Source organism: Lissotriton vulgaris, chromosome 5 (assembly GCF_964263255.1).
Source record: "Lissotriton vulgaris chromosome 5, aLisVul1.2, whole genome shotgun sequence".
NCBI lineage: Eukaryota > Metazoa > Chordata > Amphibia > Caudata > Salamandridae > Lissotriton > Lissotriton vulgaris.
Window position 1 is genome coordinate 1,228,623,483 of NC_141693.1, and position 20,217 is coordinate 1,228,643,699.

At 45.0% G+C, this 20,217-nt stretch overlaps 1 protein-coding gene across 2 annotated transcripts in view; it reads left to right on the forward strand.

Moving 5' to 3' along the window:
- Positions 1–20,217, forward strand: part of ACTR6 (actin related protein 6) — a 306,657-nt gene that overhangs the window by 118,075 nt on the left and 168,365 nt on the right. For both annotated transcript variants that reach the window (XM_086920320.1, XM_086920322.1), the window contains exon 5: positions 3,416–3,551. In XM_086920320.1, the coding sequence (XP_086776446.1) occupies positions 3,416–3,551 (136 nt within the window). The remainder of the gene's footprint in view (positions 1–3,415; positions 3,552–20,217) is intronic.

A 20,217-nucleotide genomic window follows, 5' to 3' on the forward strand; every position in this document is an offset into this window, starting at 1 on the left:
TGGAAGATTCTGATGATCATCGGAGTCGTTGTGGTGTTCCTGTTCACGTGTTGCCTTTGTGTGCAGTGCGGTCCTGCCTTATGTGGCCTCTGTGCTACAACGTGTATGAGACAGCCACCTGTTACCAAGGGAACTCGGTTGGACAGAGCTATGCTACAGCAACATCTCGATGGTCTGATGAATATCGAATATGATTCCGACTAGTGCTTGCCTACATGAGGGCAAAAGGAGCGTCTGAGGTTCCGTGACAATTGTAAGTGGTGTTTTCGACTCGCACGAATATGGTCGAGTCTGGTATCTATGAACCGCAAATGACGAGTTTAATAGGTGTGCGCAGTTTCGCTGTGCTAACTTAAACCGTTCGTTCGTTATGTGGGTTTTTCATCTGTTCCCACGGGTTCCATCTTAGATACGGCATCCATTTTGTCTCTTGCCCTCAAGTAGCCAGCGAACGGACGCTGTCCGCTTCGCGACCCTGGGACTCCCAAGATATTTGCGGAAGACACATGTTCTTTGTAAGTGTCTTTATGACGAGGGGGATGATACTGTAAGGCAGATGGCCCCGCTCGAGACCCATCTCGCCGTGCCAGTTTATTGTCTCAGCCGTGCATCTCATTAGGCACGTCCCTTTGATGCCTGTATCTCGTGTTTCCCGATACCTCCCCTTTTACACCCTTTCCGATCTCCCCACTGTCTCCGTCTTCCTCTGCACCTGTCTTTGTTCCTATTTCGATCTGTTTTACTGCCGATTGGAATGCACTAATGTTGGGAAGATGGGTTTTTACAGTTGGGAACCGCCAAATGTTTCCGCACTTATGTTCCGGACCTTATGTGTATCAAAGTGACCAAAGCGACCCCTCTGGGGGATAATGGTGGGAACCGGGTTGTAAACCTTTGTGTATCATGTTGTCCTATGGGTAAAAACTGTATGAAAGGAGCGATCCACAGAACCAATTTGAAGCAGTCTCCCCGAACTACACTCGATGTACTTCCTGTGATTTCTGTGTTCCCTGCAGCAAATAAACCTTGAATCTTTGACGTCGAAGGAAGTGTCCCGTGTCTCTGTGATTCGTACGCCGGAGCAGGTTACCCACGAAGGTTTCAGGTGTTGTGCCCTGGCACCGCTGGGTCTTAAAGAACCCAGTCCTTCAATACACGCGAACACATAAAGGGAGAAGCTGATGGCGCTAATTTGGGCCACTTAGCGCCTTGCATGTAAGTTATCACGCAGACGCGAAAGGCCCCTTTAAATGGACGTGGCCTTTTCATGGAGGGTGCGGTGGCCGCGCGCTCAGATCAGCCGGTCCTTTAGTCCGAACCGCGCCCGGGCACATCAAACTTCAGACAAACTTCATTCAACCACAACTGCGGTCCTCGCTGGACAGGAATGACAAATAGTCCTATTTATTTAAAGAAACACCCGGTCCTAACCCTGACCATCCCCCGCCCACTGTCCTACCTTTGATGCGATCAGAAGCTGTTTTCGAACGTGTCGAAGAAGCTTACCCGCGTGATGCGTGACACTGTGAACAATATTCTTGAGACGCAGGATTTTTGAAGGGTAAATTTTTTTGTCAAATGGTGAGCAAAAAACTAACACTCCCGAACACCGATAATATTTGCAACAAACGAAACGTCACGATCGGTTTCGAATAGGGGATCCGGCAATCGCTTTCAAACCCTGGTGTCTTAGTGTCCCAGTGCAACGAATAAACACGACAAACCATTTTCAACGATAACAATTTAAAATAATTTGTCTTCGAACGAAAACTACGCCGGCTACTTTTGAAACATTTGCTTAAAATCACGGGTTGACATTCTCCCTGGGATTATTTCGATAGCAAATTAATCTGATAGAATATTTCATTTATGTTCATTTAAATGGCAATACAATTTCAGAACAGAATATTTTATTTAAAATACATAGTTATATTCATCAGCAAAATCACATAAATGGAATTAAAAAATGTCCGGCACACCTTCGATGTCTTTTGTAAAGTAGCCAATGAGTGAACGCATTTTCTTAAACTGATAAAGAGATATTCAACAAGGAAACTGTCCGAGCCTGCTCCGTAGACAATCCGTTTATGACGTCCCCTGTCATTGCGCTCTTTTAAGGCAGCTGTCGGCTCTGTTGCGAATGACAAGTAATTTCTACCGGGCATGGGTTGGCACACAGATAAAATAAACCTGACGCCAATAAAGAAAGACGTAAATAACAAGCACTGGCGTTGCCAATAGGTTTCGCATTTGGAAAGTTGGAGCCATTGGTTTTGTAAATGACATTTTATATTTATATATCGGTATTGGCATTGTCAATAACAATATATAAATATAAAATGTCATTTACAAAACCAATAGCTCCAACTTTCCAAATGCGAAACCTATTGGCAACCCCAGTGCTTGTTTATTCTACTTTTCAAAAAAGGTAGTCAGCCATGTTTGAAGAGAAATGAAAAATCCCAAAATTGCCATCGGTTTGCCTCCATGCATACACTCACATAGGAGATCACCTTGTAATGGCTTTTCATTATTAAACAATCCATTGCAAAATGCCTGCCCATGTGTCCACCTGGTTTGTCACACTTCAGCGTCCATTTTCGAATATGTTCAACATAATGGAGACACAGATTCCAAGGACGAGCCCTATTGGCTTTACCATTGCTTGTTATTGTGAAAACATGCTTTTCTATACTTCGCCCTAGTTTTTATTCAATTATAATAAACACTTACTGTACACCATTTCGTTAATTCTGTGTGTAGCTGCTTGTGCTCAACACAGTTTTCAGATTGAATTGGTTCAAAAGAATACAGTAAAAAGTCAGCACTACAGCATGTGGTGCAATGTACACAGACATCACATTACACAAGCAGCAGATGCTGTGACTCAATACGCTGGTTGTTTGTTATGCACAGGTTCCCAGTGAGGCTCCTAAGTGCAGAGTGGGAGGGTGGAACACAAATATAAGGACGACAAAGGTAAGAAATTGAGGGTGAGGAGATGACGTCAAATACATTTTATGAAATAGCAGCATTTCGGCTGAAGACAAGTTGCCTCCAGCATTCCACGGATGGTGTATACTCTGCATCTGTACTCCTATGAAATTGACAGTGGTGGGGGAGTGAGTGTTTGGGCACTTATGAGAGCTCCCTTCTTTTCCATAAGCACTAGGGTTTGTGGGAGCTGCCTGCTTGTGCTGTTCGAGGGATAACACTCCCCAGCCTGGTGAGGCACAGACCCAGCCCTCCTTGCTTGGAGCTTCCAAGGACGTTGTGCTCCACTTGCCCAGATGTTCTACTCTGTTGGGCTGCATACCTCCTAGGTGTAGCAGGGCTTTGGTAGCTTTTCATATGTTGATGGTACACTTATGCATAATCCTTTAAATAATGTGTTTGGTTGTGAATATTTCTGCAGGTGGGGCCCTGAGTGCACACAGATATTTTCGTGATAATCCATCTGAATTATGCTGCATCATTGTGGACAGCGGCTACTCCTTCACTCACATCGTGCCCTACTGCAGAAGCAAGAAGCAGCAGACAGGCATAGTGAGGTAAGCTGCATGGTGTGTTACCTGTGGTGTGTGTGTTGTTTTGTGTTCCAGTGCTCTTCTAACTTTGACCTCCACTTACTCTCCATTAGTCTGTGCAAAGGTGGGTAAACACGTTTGTTTTTTATCAGAAACGTAAACGAGGTACTGTAAAAAAATGTCGGATTGCGCACACCTTTAGTAATACATTTGTGTTTTATTCTGTTTAGAGTTGTTTTGTAATGCATTGCTAATCACCAAATTAAAGATTTATAGCAAGCATTCAGCGGAGCTAACATGCGACCCGGGGCAGGCCCAGTTTAAACAGATGCCTTTTAACTCTTTGTTTAAAATAAACTCACTAAAAAGGCGAAAAATTCAAAAAGATCAAAGCATCTCAATGACTGTAGTAAACATGGGGTTAACCGGAATGGCTTCCTAGTTGCCGTAGATACCCAATAGGGGTACACATAAATAGCAACTATGTTAACAGTAGGTTGCACACCACTAAATTGTGCTCATACAATGTTTTGTACTTTGGAAAGTTTATTTTCTGTACAGTTTGTCTTGTCAGTCCATCGCATCACATAACCAGGCATTTGGCTGACTGTCAAGTGCGCCCTAACAAGCATTTCTTTTGTTGTAAGCAGTGCTTATGGATTGCACACTGGTTGTGGTGCTGTTAAAATATGAGAGTTACGTTGCACCGGAGTTGGCTGTAATGATCAGTTTAGCTTTTTCAGTCGCATGAAGTATAATGCACACATTACTGTCTGGAGTGTGTCTCCAGCTTTTGTACTACAGGCTGCTTCCCTGACCCTAGCATCTTGTATTATCAATGTGTGACAACAAGGTGATTACCTGTTATAATAATGTAGATTGTCCTAACTTTAGTAAAGGAAAGTCTTGATTTTATTAAAGACGCAAAGATGAATAGTTTGCATTTATTTCTTGCCTTTATTAACACAGCAGCCAAGATTTAAGAAGCTGCATATCCCATGAATCACTGGAAAAACAACTACTTAATGAACTTATAATGCATTCTAACCTACAGGCACACAGCCAACTGATTAATACTTTGAATTGGAGCAACAAGCCCTCTTTTGTGCTTGACCAGGAACTAAGCAAAATGAAACATAGCAACAGCGACTAAAATAACAGCAAAAGCCATTACAAGGGTAAATAGTTCCCGAGTAAGGTCAATAACAACGAGTCACTTGACTTTGGTCTCTGAAAAGAGGAACTGAATAGCGTTCCAGTTTTTTGATCCTGAAGCAAAGCTCCTTAGAAGATGTGGTCAAATCTGGACTGTTTCCTGGTTGAAATCCCACATTAAGATTATGAGGAAGTTGTTCCGGATGGCACTAGATGAAGAAAAGGAGCATAGTAATAGTACAGAAATTGGCGGGAGAACACTCTCCTCTGTCTCTTTATTAAAATAAAGACTTTTCCTCAATCAGGCTAGGGAAATCTACGTTTCATTACCAGACCGGAGGCTTCTATTATACTAATTTAAAGCCTAGCCACAACGGAATTAACCACACGAGGAACAGGTTTAACATAAAAGGTTCCACAATTTGAGACATTGGACCTATCCACTGATCAGAAAATGTTGTACAAGATAGCCTCCGCCCAAAAGGCATAGAGCCTCTAGCAGAATGAGCCCCATAATTAGATGTGTTTTTCCCTGCTAAACCTATAACTCATCTAACCCAACGAGTGAAAGTAGAGTATGGCTCCAGGTAATGGTATTTCCTGTATACAAATTAGGAGCTATAACGAAGAAAGCATTTTCAGATCAGTTGTTTTTTAAATATATACATTTAAGCAAAGATCTACACAAAGGTTATGTTGGAAAGGGAAATATGGGTTGTGGGCAGTTGTTAAATTTATCTTTGCTCATCTTTAGACATTGATATGCCTGAAGATGTATATTGTACAAAAACATGGAAAGCTCTTACATCAGAAAGCTGTTGCAAAGAAATGAAGCATAATAGAATAGTATGTTTTGCTAATAAAAAACATTATAGATCATATAGAATTGTCAAGCCAAGCAATAATCAAATTCAAAACCAAATGAACATCCCGCATCTGATTGTATTCTGGAAATGGAGGGTTAGAAAATCTCACTTCCTTTAAAAGTCGACTAAACTACATCTCCTGAAAAGGGAATCCGGATCTCTGTGACACCAGCTGACTTATATCACCCATGGGGCTCAGTAGGCCCTAGTGGTACTCTGGGCTCAGGACTGGCAGATGAGCTGAACTGCTTCTTTCGAAATGCCTGTGGTTCATCAGGCGGACCCGAAATCCAACAAGCTACCAGAATTAGGGTTTACTTGCGAACCATCTCATGACAGTTGCTCTGCATGATCAGAAACAGATTGGGAAAAGAAGTCATTAATATTGGACAATCAATTGACAGTTCCAGAATAGTAGGGAACCAAGATGAGCTTCTCAGAAAGTAGTCAGAACGACTAATGATGAGATAGGACACAAGATATCATTGTGAATTCTGGACATTAAGGTAAACCCACCAACCATGAAGATAAACCTCTTTAGCCAGGGCCTGCGGATCTGGCCTCCGGCTGTAGAAGGAAAGTATTTGAGGATTCAAGCGCGGAGCAAAAGTGTCTACTGAAAAGAGACCCCACTTAGAAGAAAGACTTTTCGATGTTTTAGGCTGAAGATCTCAAAGGTGTCTGGTCACCAGTCTGGAATCACTTGAGATTGCTAGGAACATACATTGCCTGTGCAGAAGGGTTCCTATGAACACAAAAGTACCAGAAGCGTTTGGCTAGATCCGCCTACAGTTTGGGCTCCCCCCAAGTGATTGGTATATCTCACTTCAGTCAGTAGTCCATTTGAAGGAATATGTCTTTTGCAAAACTATGAATTGCAAATGAGCCTAAAAGTATCTCTAAACAATTCCCGAGTTGCCGCAGAGAAAGGAGGAGCCTACTCTTCGAGCCCGAGCAAGCTGAGTAAGCTGAACCGAGCCTCCGCCTCCGTCCCCAGCCCCGCCTTGCCTCGCCTCGCGCTACGGAGAGTGCTCGAGAGCCGTGGAGAGATTGTGGGGTGTCCGCTTCGGCTGGCCTACTCAAGCAGCTGGAAACTTTGACCTGCGCTGAATGCATCGTGCACCGTTGTGTGACCCGTGACTGAGCCGGCTTTGAGTCAGGTCGGGTCGGAGCGAAGAGTCTGGGGGGCCGGAGCCAGGGGGTGAGTTGTGATGAGGTGTGCTGAGCAGCTTTAGCGTGGCGTGGTGCACAGGCTACTTCGCGCCTCGCACCCGCACCTTGTGCCTTGTCTGTCTGTCTGTCTCGTGTCTGCAATCCTCGCTGCTCCCTCTTCCCCCTGCTCCGCAATCTTGATCCCGACTCCGACAGCGGACTCCCTTTGCCGCCTGCTGTTGTGGTTGCTGTTTGATGGCCAACTTGGGGAACAGGTGGAGATTGGAGGCATCAAGTGGAGACTGGGCGTGGGTGTTAAGTGGGGTGTGGCAGGCGGAGTCGAGCAGGTGCTTCCTCCGGCCCCAGCACCTCGAACACCCCAGGCGGCGTTTGAGTCCTCGCTCCCCCACAGAGGTAAACAAAGGGGGGCACCAAGGCATCGGGTCATTTCCCCTGGGCAGTGTTTACGACTACACCACTTCCTCCCCCCATAGAGACTTAGAAACAAAGGGGCACCAGGGCACCAGGACAGCCCCACCCCCGGAGAAGGTCACATAAGGACACTAAAGGACACTTTAGCAAGTGGAGTGGGGTAGAGCAGTAGAGCAGGGAGTAGTGAGCAGTGACCAGAGGGGTCAGAGGAAGTTGAGAGGCATCAGGGTTGGGGGTCATATCCCTCCAACCCCTCCCCCGCCGCCTCCACTCTACACCACTCCTCTCCAGCTTTCGGAATTCTGCTTCTCCTGCAATCTGACATCTGTCTCTTACCCCTTTACGCTCCCCCACATTTGTCAGGGATTGCAGACACTGTAATCTTTAACTCCAACTTAGATTTTGAATCTTCTGGCCTATCAACCAAGTTCAAAGACCAGGCGTTTGCCAGACATTCACTGCAGAGAACGCAGAACTACCATGCGACCAAGGAATGTGGGACTGATCCAACCCCAGTCCAATTACCACCCTCATAAATCTGCAAGACGCCAAAAAGCCAAGATATTATATCCCCTTGGTAAAGACAGTACAAGACATAATCCAACCTTACAGGACAGGACCTCACAGAATGGGAAACAATTGGGAGAGGAACAAATAAACTCTCCCTTAGCTTCCAGGACAAATACCAGGAACACAAATAAAAATGTGAATACAAGTATAACTCAAAACCTGAGTGAACATGTTGAAATCGACAACAGTAACAGAAACAGAAACAGCATCAGCATTTCAGTAGTAACAGCACTAAAGGTTAACAACGATATCAGAAATTATTTTCAACAATTGTCTAAACAAGGTAACTTCACAGCTTGTGGAAAAACAGTTGATACATTTTTCTATGCATCTAGGACTGAAACCAATGGAACTATTGCCAACACACAACCATGTGCTGCTAAAAACGAAACTTTGAATCAAAACTTTTTACTGACTGTTCCTCTTTCGCCAAAAGTTTCCATTGTGATGGGCAACAGAGCACAAGCTGAAGAATACTCAATCGATCACAGCTTGTTTCGCTTCAACTACTCAGAAATCAGCACATCGGTGCCCACAAACTTGGATAATGGTCTCATGGAAGCTCCACCCACCTCTGCCCTAGAGGAAAGTGAGACAAATAAGGAACTCCATTCTTTAGTACGATACAACACGGACTCCAAGTATAATTGTATACTTCCGAAATCTCAGTCGGACCCCCTGACCTTTCCGCTTATGCCCATTAAATCGGGTGACGATGATGAGGGCCTTACATTAAAAGAAAATCCTGACTTAGGCTTGGAGCAAAGTCCAATAAACGCAAATGAACCACGGCCGTTCATCTTGCATAAAACCGAAACGGAACCTAGTCTGGCGCCACAAAGAATAGAAAATCATCTTGCATTGATCAATGAAGCTTTGATTTCAATGGCAAATGCAGCTATGATGCACACGGATAAATTAGACATCCAAATAAACATACTGCAATCAGTAGCTAGCCGGATCTCTGGAGTGGATTTAAAATTGGAACATCTAAACTCCCTAATAGGTAGAGCACAGGCGAACACAGAAGTAAAGGTAAAACCAAACGATTGCGGGTGCTCCCCAATACTGCAGATCTTGGGAAAACTCCCAGAAATAATGAGACACTAGTTACAGACCTTAAGTGTGAGGCAAATAGATGGATGAGCAATACAAAAAGCTCCTCTCCCCACAACTTAACTCTGATTCTAAGTGCAAAAACCACATATAAAGAAAAAAATACGATAAAAGCTACGCACGCACCACTAGGGCTAATGGGAGATCAAACTAACAAAATAAGTATAAGTGATACGCAGTCCGCTTCGGACCTACATCAATGGTTACAGGACAATCTGGATAGCCTAGAGAAAATGCAGGAAACTTTTAGCAACAATAATAATGATCTCAAATGCCCATCGAGCATTAACACTTTGGCTTCAAATTCAAATTCACAGTCAAAACTACAACCTTGCCAAATAATCGATAACAGTCCTGGAAAACCTGATGACCCAAAACCAACTTCCTTAGAACTCCAACCTTTATCAAGGAAAAACAAGAAAAAACTGAAAAAGTTAAATAAAACAAAAAATGATAAGTCATTTAAAAGGGACCATTAAGCATTGGTTTGTGCCAGTAAACCAGGACAACAAAGATAATAGCAAGGAGAACCAGAAGGGTTGTGATCGTATACAAAAACCAATCACTGCAGATCAAAACAGAGACACACAAATACATGGTATAACCATTACCGAAATACCTCCTCAGAGCCTCTTATGTAGCTCAAGCGTGAATTTGACTAATATCTCGACTGAAAGATCTCCTGCACCCAGCTACCACTTGATCAATGCACAGAGCCCTCAGACCAACGAGCCACGCCAAGACATCACAAACAAACTTGATGCCGCACAGACAATTGTCTATAATGAGCCCCAAATTTAAAACACATTTAACGCCCAACAGGAGAGGAACATCATCCGAGTAAGTCTTGAAGACTGTCAATCCGCCCCGGACCGCACTGTCACCTTTAGGACTGACTCGCAAATCCGTATCACAAATTGGACCGGGAGGGGGATCTGTTCTTTGCGATAATTCAATGCGGAACTTAAGTGAGCCTTTGGAAACTACTAAGGCCCTTTCCAACTTTCTTAACCCCCACCAGACCCTTGGCATAGACTGTGAAAACCCGAAAGTCTTGTTATATCCCGAATACATTTCGCAGGGGAGCTGGGACATCCTCAACAGAGGGAACCTTCTGAAGCTCTGCGAAAGCATTCCAGGTCTGGAGAATATCAAATCAACAGATATTGATCATGCTCTTGAAAACTGGATATCGAAGCGTTGACAGCTAGAGGCTTCCATGAGACCCAAAGTTCCCTTCACACTTCATATGGCCTCAAACCACACCTCACACAGCCGGTGGGAAGGCAAGCCCTACAAAGGATTCTTGCAGCCAAAATGCACGTGCTTCCTTTAAAACATCTGTATCCTTCAGTGAAAGTAAGACCAGCGATTACGGAGTGTCGCCTCTGCCATTGCAAGCGTGAAACACTGACCTACATCTTATTATGCTGTACCGCCCTGTTGCCAATCCGCCGAATCCATCTAAGGCCCATTCTCCTCCAACTGGGCATGCGGACAGCAAAGGAGGCAGTTCTTGAGCTATACTTGCTGGACACTGTGAAGCACATGGCCAACTTTGCTGAGTTCATCTATAATGCCCGCCAAGCCCTAACGGACAGGTCAACCATGGCACTGCATGGAATTTATCCGGAGGAAGGTCCTATGCAGTCTGGCTCCCACTAACAACTTTCCCGTGCACCTAAAGGAATAACATTTATTGCATCTTCGAAAACAAAACACCAAATGGTGGTTTTAGGATTAAGCCGTGTATATACATCATTATTTTACTCAATTTTAACTATCCCTTTTATATTGATCGTTCCTTTTTTGTATTGGTTTTTATTAATCACACAAATAAAGTGTCATTGTCATTGTCATCTCTAAACAATTTATATGCAAAGAGTACCATTGCCCTAGCCAAGTGCTGCCAGTAATGAACTTGCCAAACCTAGCGCCTAAACCTGCCAGGCTGGCAATAAATTCTAATACTAGATCAAAATAAATTGCATTCCCATTTCAGGCGTTCAGACATAGGTGCTGGAAACGGGTGTGATGGAACGAAAACATAAAACGTTTAATGCTTAATGCAAGTCTCCAGTCTTGATATAAAATTCACCCTCCTATTTTTGAGAACTATAGTTCTCAAAAATGAGTATGGATTACCATCCAACTAGGAATATTGGTAATTACAATATCAATCGGAGATGGCGTCAGAGTTTAATATGGTGGTAGGCGCCAGTGCTTGGGTGGTTTACAGATTGAAAAGGCTGAGTGTCAGGTTTATACATGCAAGTTAGATTTAAAATTGTGTAAAATCCATAATTAGTGTCAGGAGACACCTTCACATGGCAGTCAGTGACAATAACACATTCATATGTATATTTCAATGTTTTAAATCTACATTAAAACGTTTATGGTGGTGAAACATGTTTTCTAGCATTGAGTCCTACATAGATTTACTTGCTTTTGAAATATTCTGGACTATCACACTGAGAAACCTCTCCAATAGTACAACAGCAGTAGAACTCTACACATTTCAGCAGCTATTGTCCACAGTGTGACTGGGCTATTAGTTTTCCCTGGTAAGTAGATGGATCCTACTATTTTCTACAATGAGTATGTCAGATTTTCACCACACGCTGAGTGAGGAAGTCTTAGTTAGAGTTGTTTGCTTGTGCTGCCAAAATCGAGAGAAATAATGGTATCTCGCTAGCAAAACTAATCTATCTTGTGCTCTGGCAAGCTGAGGGACCAAGTCCCTGTAGCAGTTTCCTCCAGGTATACTGGGAAATGTGATCTGGGGTATTTAAAACTCTCATCGAACAATGAATTTCTGAAGCTCAAAATGATTTATCAAGCATATGTGGAGGAAAGAAACCCTGTGTCCCCAAGCTTTTGAAGTCTCATAATTATGTAGAAGAAGATGATCAAGTGTGCAAGGAATTCTACAGTATAAAGAAGTTAAGGACCAGGAGGCTTCTGTATTTATTGCGGGAGAGCAGTGACACTTAGGCGAAGAGACCCAAGTTGCGTCTCCTCCTGCTGTGGCACTATTATTCCAAAATGTGCCATTAAAACTGAAGTGGTACCCCTCTGGTAGGGAACTATTTTCTCTGGGGGTAAAATAAGATCTGCCTCTGTCTTTAATAACCAGAAGCCACCTGAGTAAGCATGCTATGACAGAATTTCTGATCACATAGCCTTTAGCGTCCACCTTCCCTTCTGTGGCATTGTCACCAATCAATCTCTCGGAATTTACCTCAACTCTAACACCTTTGGACCTGAAGCACTCTTTTTCAGCCTGTCTCATCTGCAGTCTCCGCGTTAGCCAAGACATTTTCAGTGTCAACCAAAACCTCTAACATGACCACCCAGGCCTCCTTGATGGCCACCAGAACCTCTTGGATGTCAACCAGGCCTTCAGTGTTGACATTTCATATTGTGGAACCCCTAGCCTCCTGCACTCGTGGCCCTGGGATTTTCAGGTTATCTAATGATACCATTTTGAATGAAGAGGCATGAGAAAAAGATGTAGGAGATACTTTTGTAGGTAGTAGCACAATTTCCCATCATGATCCAAGAGTTCTGCTAATCCTTTCAGAGGTTTATGAAAGCATGTGACCCGTATTTTCTTCCTGCTCTACACAAGGTGGTACTAATACATGGATAGTTACCCCATGCCTAAAAGCATACTTTCCCAAGGGTGGCCTTCCTTTGCCAACCACCTTTTTCACTTCACTGTCATTCTCCTAAACCTTGTTTGCCTTCTGTCTCCATCAAGGTGAACAGATGCCAATGTACCCGAGGGCAGACCATAGATGTTTCTTTGGAAATGGCAGGTCCGATTCCTTACTTTATCATAGCAAGGCTGTAGACTTTATTGATTATAGCTCTGTGGAGGCCCTGCATGAGCATGCAATGACAATACTGAACAGTAGGTGAATTTTTACTTGAGGTCTAGCTGAATAGCTGCTCCTGCAGTTACCTGAAATGATTTGGCAAAATCTTAAGCGTGAACGAAAAGGGCAGTTAAGCTTCAAAATCTACTTGTCGGGGAAGTAAACCTTAATAGTGCCAATTATCGAGTACATATGGGGTGCAGGAACCAAAATCCTAAAGGACCATATGTCATGTGACACGATGGTGCTAAATTGGATATGGAAATGAAAGCCCTGGAAGACATCCTCCTTTGTATAATCACTAAATCCAGGAAAGACTCAGTAATATTGGCAACAAGAAACTCACAAATGGTTGCACATTGATTTTGCACCTCTTGTACTCCAATAGAGAGAGAAGGGAGAATAATGAATGCGTTTGGGAATAAGATTGTCATATTAGCTCTGTTTGCGAAAAGTGCAGCAAACTTGTTTATCATCCTATCCAGATATGACAAATGATTTGATGGTCCAAACTGGGGTGGCATGGTGAGCAAAAAAGCGATGGATTAAACCCACATCTGTGACTGGGGGGTGAATGTTTGATTTGTTCTGCATTTCGTCCTTCATTTGTTTTTTTTTGCTTCTGGTTAGGAGGACAATTCCCCAGCATTTATTCAGACTGATGGTGTGTGACAAATATAAAGTGAGCAGAGAACTCAAAGCATAAGTTAAACAACAGAAGGAAAATTAGTAGAGAGACACAAGCAAGAGCAAAAAGTTAGCATAAGGGACATTCAAGAGAACCTAGAGGGTCAGAAAAGTGTGGAAGGGAGAAGGAGGAGGAAGAAAAGCTGATTTGAAGTCAAGAAAACACTAAGCGGACGATAACTCAATGAAACTTTGAGAGGAAGGGAGAGATGAGTTAGATTGGTAGATAAGAGATTATACATTTGTGTTCCTTTGAGGAGAAGCTATGGTTTGGTGGAACGAAAAAGAGGTGGAATTGTTGGAGCAGAAGAAAGAAAGTAAAGAAAGAAAACGATCAAGAAAGATTCCTTGCGCTCCTAGATGGGAGAGGAATAAGGATGCCAGTTGAGCGAGGAAATGCAGAATTATTGTATGGAAAAGTATCATACAGAAAAGGTAAATAATTATTGTAATGACAACCCGTAGCCCTTGCAGCACAAAGAGTTAAAATGATATTGTACAAGTGATCCAACTGGTAACAAACATGCTACAAAATGGACAATTGATGTAGCCACCTGGGATTTTGATGTTAATTGTGGACCGGCGCCTAGGAAGTTGCCCCGTCGGTCTCGATCCCAGGCGAGAGGAAGTTCCAATCCCCGCTCCAGTGGATCGAAGTCCTTTTCTTCCAAGTCATCATGTAAGAGGCATCACAAGGAGCACAAGAAGTCGAAGTGTGCTTTGGTCTCGCCACATCCGTCGTGTACGAGATGGAGGAACCTCGGTGTTCAAGGTGCCTGGGTGGGCTCTGCGTTTCACTCCCTTCCCAGGGCCGGGAGTGACCCCCGCCCAACTTAATTAATTCTACGATGCCATATGTGCCATATTTGGTTGGTCTGACCCTGCCAGTGTGCCTTCGGGACCCGTAGGTTCGCTTTATAGAATTCCCGTGGGTCCATGCCATTGATTCTGGCGCCATTGCCTCCTACTAGACCCATTACCGGATCCGGACTGGCGTCGGTTGCACCTCCACAACAACCTTCCCCAGTGCCGCATGCGCAGCTGAGGTCCACAGTGTCGCCAGCACCCACCGGTGGCGCCTCCCCAATCTTCATTCCCGACTACACTGAGCCAGTTGGGCGTCCACCAATGCTGAGACCTGCGCCAACTGCGGTGTATGGCTGCTTGCCGTTTAACCTGCCCTATTCTGAAGGGTTAGGAATAGATGAGGGGGATTGGAAGGGAATGGAGGACCCCTTAGAAATCCCGCAACCCCAGGACATGGACTGGTATGAGGAACTGGGTTATGCCAGTGGCCTAGACACCTCCCCAGATTCTGGCATGCTATTTACCCCTAAACTGGCTACGGAGGAGGGTGCATCCTTCCCTATGATGGTGCATAGGGCTACTTAGGTCTTGGACCTGCAACTTCCTATTGTGTCTGTCAAGACTAACATCTTGACAGAGGTCCTGCAGCCTGGTGTTTCCAGCTCAGAGCCCTTGCTGCCTTCAAATGAGGTCTTGACAGACTTTCTTCTGGGCACCTGGTCCAAGCCCAGCACAGGGGCTCCTTTGAAAAGAACATGGCCCACCGCCATGGCCCTGCACTTTGCGACCCAGTTTTCCTCACCACCCACCCCAAAAAGCTTGGTGGTTCAAGCTTCCACTTCCTGAAGCTCGTTCCGTTACGCACCCCCGGACAGGGAATCCAAGAGACTGGAAGTCTTTGGGAAGAAAACCTTCCACCAGTATAGCATTGCGGTTGGTGAACACCGCATTCCTTTTGGGCCATTATTCCAATTCGATATGGGACATGGCTGCGCAGGTGCTGCCTAGAGTCTCGGAGGAGAACTGGATTCTACTCTCCCAAGCCATTTCAGATGGGAGAGATGCAGCGAAGTTTGCCACCCTATTTGGCTTGGATACGACATGCTCGCTGGGCAGAACAATTTCCACTACGGTGGTCATACGTCGCCATGCCTATCTGAGGACGTCTGGTTTTTCGGGCTAATTTTATGGACATGCCCTTTGGTGGCTCGCGTCTCTTCAGAGACAAAGAAGATGGCGCACTTGAGCTTTTCAAGGACTCGCAGCTACGACGTAGTCCTTGGGCCTCTCCACAACATCCTGGCCTGTGTCTGCTTTTTGCTCCTTTTGTGGCTACGTAAGGGGCTACCAACCCTATTCCGGCCAGAGGGCCTAGAAAGTTCAGCAGCCCCTACTGGGCCGTGGACTCAGTTCACCCCGATCCCGAGGGTCTGAAGGCCAGAAGTGGAGCCAAGCCACGATCCTCTCCTCCACCACAAAACCCCCCTAGTCCGATCCCCAGGATTATTTACGGCCAGTTGGTGGCATCAACTCCACCACTGGTGAGACATCACCCTGGACAGGTGGGTGTTGCAAATAGTCTGAAGGGACTACTACCTTTCCTTCGAGACTACCCCATCATCCATGCCTCCATTGTATGATCGGCTGAAGAAGGATCACCTTGCCTTACTCCATGAGGAAGTCATAGCTCACGTGGCCATAGGAGGTATAGAAACGGTTCCTGGACCACAAATCCATTTTCGTTGTTACTCCTGCTATTTTCTGGTCCCTAAGGACGGAAGCCTTCGTCTTATCCTTGACCTCAGAGACCTCAACTACTTCCTCAAAAAGGAGAAGCTTAAGATGCTCACCCTGGCTCAGACCTGTCTGCCCTGGACCCGGGAGACTGGATGGTAGCGCAGAACTTCAGGATATCCATTTTCATATTCCCATCCTGCATGCTCATCGTCGCTACCTGTGGTTTACGGCGGGCCACAAGTACTTTCAGTTTGCTGCGCTCTCTTTCGGCCTCACCAGTGCCCCTCCAGTGTTCACAAAGGTGATGGCGGTGGTCGCTGCCCATTTGAGAAGATCAGGGGTTCAAGCCTTTTCCTATCTCAATGACTGGTTATTAAAGATCGGCTCGTCCCAAGCAGTCGTATCTCACCTCCAGACTACAGCAAACCTTCTGCATTTGCTGGAGTTCACCTTTCAATGGAGGGGTTCTGGACACGGTGCAGTGTTGGGCTTATCCTCCCGAACGGCAAGTCAAGGATATTTAGGCTATGATACTGATGTTTCAGCCTATAATCTGGATTTTGGTGAGAATGACTGAGGCTATTGGGCCTCATGACCTCTTGCATCCTGCTTGTAGACCATGCAAGGTAGTGCATGTGGGCTCTGCAGTGGGACCTGAAGTTTCAATGGCCACAGCATCAAGAAAAACTCACCAACCTGGTTCAGATATCAGAGGGCACTGCAGAAGACCTGCAGTGGTGGCTGGAGAACCGTGATTGGGTCAGAGTTAGACGCCTCCTCCCTCCCCACCCAGATCTCACAGTAGTGACGGATGCATTTCTTCAGGGATGGGGCGGCCATCTGGGGGAGTTGGAGATCAGAGGACTCTGGACTCCGGCGGAAGCCAAGCTCCACATCAACCTATTGGAGCTTCGGGCAATCCGATTGCCACTGAAAGCCTTTTTACCATCCATCAAGGGAAGGCTGGTTCAGGTGTTCACAGCGGACAACACTATGGCCAAGTGGTACTGCAACAAACTGGGTGGTGTGGGGCTGTGGACTCCTGCGTCTGTAGACTTGGCTGGAACAACAGGGCATTTCCTTGGTGGTTCAACATCTGGCCGGTTCGCTGAACGTCAGAGCAGACTAACTCAATTGAAGGTGCCTTGCGTGTCATAAGTGACGTCTCCATCCCGAAGTGGTACAAGTTCTCGTTGAGGGGTGGGGAGAGCCTTGGATAAATCTGTTCTCCTCCAAAGAGAACGCGCAATGACCGCAGTTTTGCGCATTTCGGTTTCCAAGGAGGCTCTCGCTCGACGACGCTTTACGACGCAAGTGGAGCTCAGGCCTCCTGTACGTCTTTCCGCTTATACCTCTCCTACCCAGAGTGCTCAAGAAGATCAGGAGCGAATGGGCACAAGTCGTTCTGATGGCTCCGGACTGGGTAAGGAGGGTCTGGTATCCTGAGCTTCTGGCAATGAGCATGGATCCTCCAATCAGGCTGTGCCTTCAGGAGTATGTTATGACGCAGCTGCAGGGATGGTCCTCCATCTGAACCTGTCCACTCTCCGCCTCCTTGTGTGGAGATTGAGTGGCGAAAGCTGATAGCTTTTGACCTTCCTCCCGAAGTCTGCAAAGATTGTCTGGCAGCCAAGCATTGCTCCACTAAATCGGTTTATGCCTACTGATAGAACAGATGTTGTAAATATTGTACAGAACGATCTATTGACCCCTTATCTGCCTCTCTGTTGAATGTGAGGGCTATCTGGCTGCGACATCCGTCGTCCCATCGTCGCTAGGGTTGATTTGGCTGATCTGGCTGGATGAGCAGGTGTCCCCTTCCTCCCTCACCGCTCCATGAAGCTGTGCGCTTGGTCGCAGTGGACGGCTCCTCCCCGATAGAAGAACCGGTCTCCGGTCTGTCTCCTGGGTAAACAAGTAGCTGCGCTCCCCTGCTAGACCTCCCAAACAAGTCTCAAGATCTGCCTCTCTGTCAGATATTTCCCTGTTTATCCATTCCGTGGCCCAGCTGGGCTCTGCTTGGGCATTCTGAAGAGCTACCTTTCTGCCCTCTCAGCTTTTCTTTGGCTGCCAGTTCAGCCTTCACTTTTTAAGTCCCCTTTGGTGCAGAGGCTTTTGAAGGGGTTAACCCATTTGTTTCCCCTTCTCCTTTCCCTATGCCACAGTGGGACCTTAATTTGGTCCTTACTTTCTTGATATGTGCACCATTTGAGCCGCTGCACAATTGCCCTCTATTGTTGGTCACTATCAAAACAGGCTTTTTAGTGGCAAATTCCTCTGCCAGAAAGGTGAGCGAACTGCAGGCACTGTCATCAAAGGCTCCTTAAATGACAGTCTTTTCGGACAAAGTGGTACTAAGTACTAGGGCAACATTTTTGCCCAAGGTTGTAACTCCCTTCCATCTGTGACAGGCCGTTACTCTGCTCACTTTCTATGCACCTCACACCCTTCCAAAGAAGAGGAGCGTCTCCATCGTCTGGACCTAAATAGAGCGTTATTGTTCTATCTTGATCGCACTAAAGAGTTCTGGGTGGATGACCAACTCTTTGTACGGTACTTTGGAGCAAAGAAGGGGCTTGCAGTTCAGAAGAGTTGGGGTTATCCTCTGTATAAAGATTTGTTCTGCCTTGGCAGAGAAGCAGCCTCCCGAAGGCCTTAGTGTCCATTCCACCAGGGCAAAGGCAGCCACCACAGCCCTCAAGTGTGGAGTTCCAATTGCGTATATCTGGCAAACAGCCACGTGGGCATCTCTGCACACATTTGCCAAACACTATTGGCTGTATCCTCAAATTTGCAGAGAGGGCCGGTATGGCCACTCTGTTCTTCAGGATTTTCTGGGTTACAACATTTGGCAGTACACCACCAGGGAAGGTATTGCTTGGGTATCTTTTCAAAGGCAAGGAATCTGCGGCTAGATGTCTGTATCAGATGGACAAGTTACTTACCTTAGGTAACACTTTACCTGTTATGATCTAGCTGCAACCGACCCACCCATTCTCCCTGCACTGCGGAAATGTTGTTAGTGTCAAGACTGTTTGGGGCGTGGGGTACATTTACTATTCCAACTCCAGCACAAAAGTAGCGAACATGTTGGACTAAAAAGACGTTAATGTTACTATTCCTGCTGCAGCCTAAACAAGAGTAAGGAACGTGCTTCACTTCAAAAACATTACAACTATAAGTAACAACATGAATGTAGAAAGAATATTAAAATCTTGATATATATTTATATAAGCTTGCCGGTTCCACCTACCTGTGTGTGCTAGGATCTTTCTTTTGGGAGGTCATGGACTTGGATATTTTGTGCGGCCACAAAGCACCTCGTAAGCCCATCCTACAAGCAGTACGGCATGTTGAGTGGCACTAATGGTGGACTTTCAATGTTCTTGGAAAACTGCCGCACCCCGCATCCCCTGGTGAGAGATTGAACAACAATTGTTCGGACTGGCTCCAGTCCGGAATTAAAGGGGAAGAAAGCGTCCGGATTTAGGGCTGTGTGAGCCTGGCAACACGGTGCTTAGTCCATTGGTGTATGCAAGGGGAATAGCTGGCGCCACCCACTGGGGGAGAGGTACTCACCTGGAGCACCCGCATCTACAAACACAGAGTGCTGGGATCGGGGATTCCGCCACAACCACTTTCGGGTGCCCGCCTATCAGAGCAAAGCCAGTGCCATTTTTAAATAGTAAACACCTGCAACACTTGTTGTTTGAAAGCATTCGATAAAGTCATTCATGCTGAAACACGTCATGCTGGTTCATTAAAGCTGCCGGTTCCTCATACCTGTGTGTGCTCGGATCTTTCTTTTGAGAGGTCATGGACTTGGATATATATATATATAATATATATAACATATATATATATATATATATAATATATATATATATAATATATATATATATATATTAATGTTAATATATATACGTAATAAAACAAATTAATTAATTTACTTGATTATTTTTCAATAAAATAATTATCAATTTATAAATAATTGTTCGTTAATTATTAACTTCTTGCCCTATACCCCTACAATCCTAGCAGCCTACAACTAAAATATGATTAAAATAAATATATATTCCATAATTTAAATATTAAAAATTAAATACAATTTTTTTAAACAAAATAATAAACAATCAAATAATTATTGCTTAATTAGCTTCCCCCATACACCTACAAACCTAGCATTCCGCAACTAAAATATCGGTAAAATAAATCCGTATTCCATATTTTACATAATTAAAAAATAATTTTAAAAAATGCATAAATTAATCATTACTTCACACCCTA